The sequence below is a fragment of the Harmonia axyridis genome, chromosome 4 (assembly GCF_914767665.1).
Source record: "Harmonia axyridis chromosome 4, icHarAxyr1.1, whole genome shotgun sequence".
Taxonomy (NCBI): Eukaryota; Metazoa; Arthropoda; class Insecta; order Coleoptera; family Coccinellidae; genus Harmonia; species Harmonia axyridis.
The window spans coordinates 27231870-27240834 of NC_059504.1; the positions used below are offsets into that span (position 1 = coordinate 27231870).

The 8965-nt window shown below is 34.3% G+C and overlaps 1 protein-coding gene across 1 annotated transcript; it reads right to left on the minus strand.

Moving 5' to 3' along the window:
* Positions 1-5009: 5009 nt before the first annotated feature.
* LOC123678641 (zinc finger MYM-type protein 1-like) lies at positions 5010-6221 on the minus strand. The gene has a single exon (XM_045615774.1). It carries the CDS (start codon positions 6219-6221, stop codon positions 5010-5012), a length of 1212 nt encoding a protein of 403 aa, XP_045471730.1.
* Between the last annotated feature and the right edge of the window lie 2744 nt (positions 6222-8965).

Below are 8965 nucleotides of genomic sequence, written 5' to 3' on the forward strand. Positions count from 1 at the left end.
TACTGGGGGTAATAACCCAATTAATAATACAATTCATATATCGCTAGTTATATAATAGTTACTCATGGTACGAGTGTGCTATGTTGAAAATAAGTCACTTGAAAATTTATACCTTATCTTGTGAAATTTGTTCATGTTCAAGATTTTTAATGTGTTTAAATTTTTCAGCCTTGATAAAGGTCCGATTTGAGACCGAAACGTCGGTGTTTTTGATGTAAGGAGGAACATTGATTAATATACAATATCCAAATACCTGCAAGAGTTTTTCATTATTAATTTCTATAATCTATTATGAGTATCATACAAACTAAAAAATCGCTGAACAAATCGTAAGAATTTTTCAAATATTCGAATAGAAACCAAGATATAGCGAAATATTTGAAACATTTTTCGTAATTCGAGAACGAATCAGTATCTATGATCTGCTTTCTGATATCTTTGAAGATTTTTTCTCTGAGAGCAGGTTCACATGACAGCGCTCAACGCGCGTTTACAAGAACATGCATTTTACTCAAAGGGTACATATGCTAATGCGCGTTTTTATGGACGCTGCGAATAATATGTATGTAGTCGTATACGCGCGTTGTCAAAACACGGGTTAAGCACTTTAATGGAAATCTGCTCTATTTCTTGAAAAACTTTCAGTGAGCATCGAATTTAGGACATCCTGTACAGGTTTTAAACTGTTGGTTTTTTTATTAATGAATATATTTCCTATGTTGTTGTCAAAAGTTCTCAAAAAGACGCCCTCAATTTATTCTCTCGGTGTAAGACCCGGTGATTACCCAATATTAATTTTTTGCATTCTGTTGACTTCTGGTCTCTGCCTAGGGCAGCAAATTGAGTCTCTAAAGGTCGATTCATATTATCCGACAAGTATCGTTTCAGACACCAAGCGAATCGATTGTCAGAACGGAGAGTGTTCAGATTTCAAGGAGCGTTTCCGTTTGATTTAGGCAGTGGATAAATTGAGGTGCGAAAAAATGTTAAAACTTTCACCTGAAAAACTATGTGCTATTGCATTATTACTGGATGAAGATTAAATATGAGAAAAGTCAGTACGAAGATTTAGTGTACACCCAATATCAAAAACAGAACCATCTTGTTTCAATTTGTCGGCAATTGCCCTCCAAATTTTTTCCTTTTCATTAGTATCATGATACAATATGTGATTTAGAATTTAGATTATATACAATTTCCTGCTCATGCACTAAATATATTAATTTTTCGGAATCCATTACCAACGAAAATTACGTGTTCCAGAACTACTGTCTGCTAATTCACATTATCCGTTCAGATACGTTCATACAGACTCCGCCCATACGACATTAGACAAAATATTCTCTCGAAGAATACTGAACGGAACGGATGGCGAATGACACGATCGGTTACGGACAATGTGAATTGTGAATTGCTTCATATGAAACGCATCAAATGATATTTGTCGTAAACGATTCGCTTGGTGTCTGAAGCGATACGTGTCGGATAATATGAATCGACCTTTAAATATTCTGATGAGTCAGGACATATCTAATGTATTAGCATTAGAATTATTAGTATCTATTGAAATTATAATTATTACTTTATATAAGATGAAAAAAAAAAGAATTTGTAGCATTCTCACTAGGAAGAGAATATATTTTATCGTATCCAGGCTCATCCCAATCCCCTAAAATCCTTTGTCACCGGAACGACGTGATAGCGGCTTGGTAATTGTGAGGAGAAAACGATGGTGTCGCTCCTCAACTCCCGCTTCAACCACCGGAGTGCCATTAAAGCCACCCTGGTCTTTGATGGTCCAGAGGAGTCTGTTCATTCGAAGCGGTTAACGCACTCCGGTAGGAAAACAATGCGGTTTACCCCGGAGTCTCACTAAACACCGTGACCCGTCCATTATCCCGAATAAATTCTCAACTTTCTTTACTTCTGGCGAATAATTTAAGGGTAGAAATCCTATGTGGTATACCGAATCTGTGTATTTGAACCACGGGCGTAGCCAGGTTTCAGTTTCGGGGGGTGGGGAGGGGTTTGTTTAAGACAAGGACGTATACAGAAAGGATAATGGAAGAAATAAGAATTTTTTTCTTAGAAATAAATGAGTGTTTGGATTGTGCCCACATGTATATACATGGTATAGCAAAAATATCTAACTCGTTCTCTATATATGCCACTGGTTCAAGAAAATAAAGCAAATAAAAGTGCTCGACATAACCTTAATCATATTTATTATAAAATATATATCTAACCATATAAAAAAACAAAAAATCAAGAACATTCGATTTTATTTACATATCATAAAATGAGTCTTCTGTTTTTCTTTTTGAATATATCAACTACTTCTTCGGCATTTACATCTATTCCATAGTGGATATTCATGAGAGCCAACCCATTCAGTCTACTTTCACTTGTTGTATTTCTCAAGTATGTTTTGAGTCTTCTTAGACTTGAGAAAGTCCTTTCTGGGGTAGCAGAAGAAACAGGTATAGTTGTCAATATTTTTAATAATGTGTATACAGGGTGAGTCTTTGACTTGTACATATATTTTAACCGAAGATTCTTGAGGTCAAAAGAAACACTTTTTTCATTTACCATTTTTTCCGATTCGGCCCTGTTAAAAAGATATAGCCATTTTAAATTTTCATAATGAGCTAATTCACCCCTGAAAACCGGAACACTGAAGTTTTCGCAAGTATGAGATATACAATTTGAACCTTGGAAATAAGCTACTAGATTGGAAAAGCATCATAAACTCACTTTAACATTCCATTTGTTGAACAAAGTAGTATTTATAATACAATAAATGAGTTATCCCAATTTCATTGACGATAAAGATTAAATGTTTTTCTGTTGATTTTCTATTTCATTTTCGATAATCACAACGAATTGAGCTTGCTACCACCCATATTAGCTTAGCTCTGATATTCATAATTTATATCCATTCATTTATTATATCGCATTTATAATATATCGTTGTTTATTTCATTTCGTACAATTTAACCTCACATTCTCAAATAAATAATATTCATCTGAGTTCTAACACAGACTAACTAGTAATCTGTGCTAGTAGTCTGTGGTTTTAAGTTTGAACCTCAAATTTCGAGTGTTGCAAATTTAAACACAGCAGTTCGAATAATCTATGTTCTAACCTAAAATATTTATTTACAGTGAGATTACACTGTTGTTATTATGATATTTGATATTATGTTACATAGCATGAAATGAAAATCATCGAAGATTTGAAGAATCCCAACAGAATATTGAAGTTCCATACATATTTTCGAGAAATTTAAAAACAATTTCCAAAATAATTGTGTGGATACAAAATAAATAAATGTGCATTCTGATAGAAAGTAATTCCTTTATGAAATGAAGCATTTGATTTGCTCCAACTATCTCATAAAAATAAAGATCTGCTTCAATATTTTTGGAGCCATCAGTGTGAAAATATGGAAATGAAGTTTTATGGCTCTGTAATCAATGGAAAATGTTAGACTCCACTTGTAATCAAATTTGTTCTATAATATGTACCTACATTATAGTCAACTCTACTACTTGATTCATCTTGATTTTGCCATTGAAAATAAATGAGAAGTATTCAATATAAATATCCACAGTTGAATATCTTGTTTCTTTCAACTCACCTATTTGTTTTCATATTAAAACAATTATGGCACTCTTGGAAGTATGTCAATCATATGCTCTAGGATGAATTTATGGAATAGGAAAAGAATAAAAGTATTTAATCTCAATCACATGAAAATTTGTCTAGTATGTACTTAGTGGTATGTTTCGGTGTGAGTTTGAATGACCCTCGAAGAATACAGTATTGTTCGATACCAGCAGTCTTTAGTGGGATATTGACTGTTGTCATTATAATGGGACTATTTTGTGAAAACTTTTTTAAACATGGGCTTTATGGGAAATCTGGACTTTTCAAAATAGAATGTTGATTTTAATGAAGTATCTTCTTATTATAAGAGCTGTGTCAAAGCTCAGTAATTTGTAATCAAATAGAAGAGTTGAGGTGAGCTCATTCAAATAACTTCATTTTCAAACTAAGTTGGCTAGTACTTCAATTCTAAAATCTGAGACATGACGTCATAGTAAATATTCATTTCTGTGGATTTTTTTCCACAACAGAACAGAGTTGCATTTAGCCAAAGTACCCAATTTTTCGAATTTCACAGATAATTTTTTTTTTTTAAGATCAAGTTACTCGAAAACGGCGCTTTGTAGGAGAAAATATGAAGAATACTTTTATTTTTCAAATTAGCCAAATATTGTTCAATGAACGTTCAAATTACTTTTAAGAGTTGGGTTCTTCGAATTTCTGGTATTTTTATGTGATGTAATGTTCATAATGAAGAAACTGAAAGATGTGTAGGGAATCTTGTGTTCGGAGAAGATGTATCACATCAAGGAAAAGCTATATTCCAAAAATCATTTCCTTCAATAGAACCATTTACGAGATATAGCTGAAAATCACATTTTTTTATCGATTTTCAACAGCCTGTATCTTTGTAACCGGGCCGAATCAGAAAAAACTGTAAAGGAAAAAAGTGTTTCTTTTGACCTCAGGAATCTTCGGTTGAAATATATGTACAAGTCAAAGACTCACCCTGTATATTCGGATAAAGGTTCTTATCACACTTGTCCAAGGATTCCAGAGCAGATTTTGAAGCAGGGAAGGAGGTGCACATACTTGCCTCCCACACTTCAAATTCTGCCTGGACAACGGTTATACTTCGTTCGGAAAGCACTGACGAATACATACACAATGCCTGTTCAACTCCAGAACTGCTCGCAAAATTTGAAGGTTCACTCCAGATAGATCACAAACGATTTTGCGGTGTTTCGTAAACCTTTCAATTAATTGATTAATCGTGTGGTCTAGAAACGGGATAAATATATTTATTTTATAATATGTGCAAATATCCGACGCAAGAGTGTTGGAGCGGTTTATCTGTCTTCCGACTATTCTTGGCATTTGCAGTATACCACCATTTTCTTCAAGCAACACTTACTGCTTCATAAAGATGGAGGAACTCTTTGTCAACGTTCCTTCTTAAAAGTTGCAATGCGTTAATTATATTATCTACATGGTTCAATGCTGTTATGAGGTCCGTGTTAGATGATTGTAGTTGTTTCGATAATGGCAATGTATAACTCATGACTTTCTGAATAATCACCAGGCACATAAAAAAATTCGAAGATCTGAGTGTGTTGACCATTTGAAGAGTTTGTTCCGCGGTTTCTTTATTACGGCTAGATTGTAGTTCCTCTAGAGCATTCACAATCGCTGAACAAATTTCCATGAATCTGATTACAGCTTCATGCTTGTAAACCCACCGTGTTTCGCACATTGCTAATAAGCTTTTTTGATGATCTGTCGGCATGAGCTCCCGAATTTTGTCTTTCAAAATGGCAGTGCGTTGAGCAGAATGTCTGAAGTACGAACCAACAGACTGCACGATTCCAATGCAATTTCTCACATCTTTTTCTGAGCATGAATCGGCAATAGAAAGATTGAGTGAGTGAGCACTACAATGTACATAAAGAGCAAGGGGGCATTCTTGACGAATGTAGGCCTGGGCACCCTGCAAATATCCACTCATAGCTGCAGCACCATCATAACCTTGACCAACCATATGACAACATTCAAGTCCATGATTTTTAAGAGCTGTTATTATGAGATTGGCAAGGCCGGATCCTGTCATGTCAACAGTTGGAATGAACTCAAGGAACATCTCCTTAACTTTATGATGTTTAACATCTTTTGCATCAACATATCTCAAGCACAGCGAAACTTGCTCCATTCGACCAATGTCAGTCGTCTCGTCAGCAAGAATAGCAAAAAATTTAGCTTCCTTCACTCCATTTATTATCTTATGTTGAATAATTTCACCACATATTCCAATTATTTCATTTTGGATCTGGGGACTTGTATGAAAAGCATTCCTTCGAGAAGTGGCCAAATGCTCCGAAAGATCTTTATCTCCAGATTCAGCTGCGTAACGCAACAGTGCTCGAAAATTATCGTCATTCTGAAGTGGTTGTTCAGAATCTGGTGTGATATCGATACGTCCCGAATCAGTTTTTCCTCTTAAGGGTATACCTTGTTTACCGCAAAAAAATAGTCCTCTCACGATTGGGATTAATTTCTTTCGATTTTCTTGTCTCTTTCTTTCAGAAGACAGCTGCTCAGAAGCCCGAGAAGACATTACTTTTAGGAAGTTATCCGCCAGTTCCGTATCCCGTTTGTGGTATGCTAATTTTGCATGAGTTTCGAATATTTCAAGTGCATTTTTCCACTTACAAAAAGCTTCAGTTACAAGTTGGCCGACACGCTGATGGCCTCCCTTACCTTCATCAAGCGAACATTTCATTACGACGCAAATTCTACAGAATGCTCCACTTTTATATTCAGAATATGACAACCATGGAAATCTTTCCATCCATTTCATTTGAAAGGCTCTTTTAAAAGTTGTAATTTCAAATAATCATCCATGATATTATCTTGATTCGCATGAAAACCGACGTCTAATCTAGCTACAGAATGAAAAGATGACGTAACGGGTGGACTAGTGCTACTGTTTGCCAGTTCCAGGCTTAAAGTATGCTCAGTAGAAGTGGTCTTGATACTAGAGAATGGCAGCATCACCACCGATTCGCTCTCGACTTTTAATGCTTCAACTGAAGTCGAAGGCTCGTTTGACATCACAATATCATTGTCGGCATGAGAACTAGTTGTTGGTCTTTCTTCTTTACAGGAAGCCCCTCGATCACACCACTTCTTCCAGTAGTCCATACCTTTGAGCTTATCACCTTTTCTTTTGGATTTTTCCATTTTATCGTTCCCTCAAATAAAAATATAAAACAAATGACTATGACCGTTAGTTCAGTCAGTAGGTGCTTTTCCCAGGAAAGTTTTGGGGAAGTTTTGATTTCTTCGATTTTATATGTTTTTTGGGGTGCTTAATCCGAATCTGGGCTTTTCCACGTATCGTGACGGACAATTGAAAAAAAAAGATAAAAACTTTCATTTTTCCGCGGTTTTTTTTGCATACCCGGAAAATATAATTTTATTGGAATGACCTTTCCATACAAATATAAAGCATATACAAAATCATACAAATTGTTTTCATTGAGTCTCAGAACGTATCAATTTTTCGTGAATGACCTTTCCATATAAAAACAAAGTAAACAAATTTCCTACAAATTTCTCCCATCAAGGTTTTTCGTCCGATAAACCGTTCTGGCACAAACGATAGTTGAAAATTTTATCTGTCTCTACAGAAACCCAGTTTTTCCACTCCAAAACCTTAATTTATCATTATGGATTTGTCTTCTACCCAGTAATTTCTTCTTCTTATACAATCCAGATGGGTTTAAACTATAAAGCCTTCATTCACTTTAGAGAAAAAGCATTTTAAAGATCATTGTTTGAAATTTAGTTTATTTCTTTACATCGATTCCTATGAATATTTTCAGGAAATAAAAACCATCGTAGTATTTATACAATAGAGTACTCAAATTCAAATTTCTGTGTGGAACGTTTAAATGCGAAAAAACCGGCAAAATGAAAATTTTCACCTTTTTGGCATTTTTTTCAATCTTTCATCATGAAATTTTGGTGGCCAACCTCAGATTCGAATTCTGTAATCTGTACCACACAAAACAAAATAAAATGAATTGAAGAAATCAAAACTACCCCAACAACTGATAGATAGATAAAATATGCTAATTTTCAACTATCGTTTGTGACAAGTTTATCGTACAAAATACTTAATGGCAGAAAACGCCAAAAGATCAAATTTTTTTGAACCTGAGATTCGGATTCAGCGCCCAAAAAATACATAAGATCGAAGAATTCAAAACTACCCCATAACTTTCCCTTGAGGGGCGCATATGGGCACAAATTGACAGGACTAAGTAGAGGTAATTCAATTCAGATTTCAGATTACAAATGAATTAAACTGAGAGTGATAATTTCATTCACTTTTTACAAATTCCATTAAAAAAATATTTTCGAGATTTTGAGAAAAAAATAAGTTTCAAAGTAAACGATCTGAAGTAGTATCTACATATGTTGAATTAGATACTCGAATAAAATTCGTTAAATTGTGAATTTTCAGCTTTTAAAATACCAGATCTTCACGGAAAACTACAGTACTCCAGTTTCCATACAGCGAGGTTGATGTTATTTCGCCAGGAACTAACTTCAGGTATAATTCCATACGCAGGTATATTCTCAATCTCAACGAAGAAGTATTTTAGGAAGATTGTTTTGATGTATGTACTATTCTAGGTCTACGGAAGGTTCTTGCTGTTCCAAATCTCGAAGGATATTTTTTCTTTTTAATTTTCCAATCTCGAGGGAGGTTCTTCTTCGTGATTTTTCTATTCCAATGGAGGTGCTTTGGGAAAATGAACAACGATATTAGAATACCTACATTAACTTGAATTTAACCTGTTCCTCGAATTTCTATCTTCTGGTATACAGGGTGTTCCTAAATTGGAGAAATAAATGAAAATGATAGATTTCACTGATCATTTTGAGGAAAAAAGTCCTATAAATATAAGTTCGCAAATGCCTTGATTTCGAGATGAAGGGTGTTGAAATTTGATTTTTTCAAAATTTTTTTTCTCATAGCACTTTCTCTGCACAAGATATTCAACTTAAATTTGGCTTAGATATTCCAATTTGAAGTTTTCATCATGTGATATGCTAATTTTGAATGCAAATCTACAGGGTAATATTTTATCTGGAACGGTGCCCGTTTCTTTCCTCCAGAACTTCTTTTTGGTGGACTAATGGTAGTTTAGAAAAATGTAAAAGGAAAATTTAGAAAAAAATCTCTAGTAGTCCTCAGGAAAATGTAAATTATTTTAAAGATCTAGTAAGTAAGCTGTGATGCAAATTGATTATGAGTTTTGTACTTATTATTTACACAATCTGCAGTGA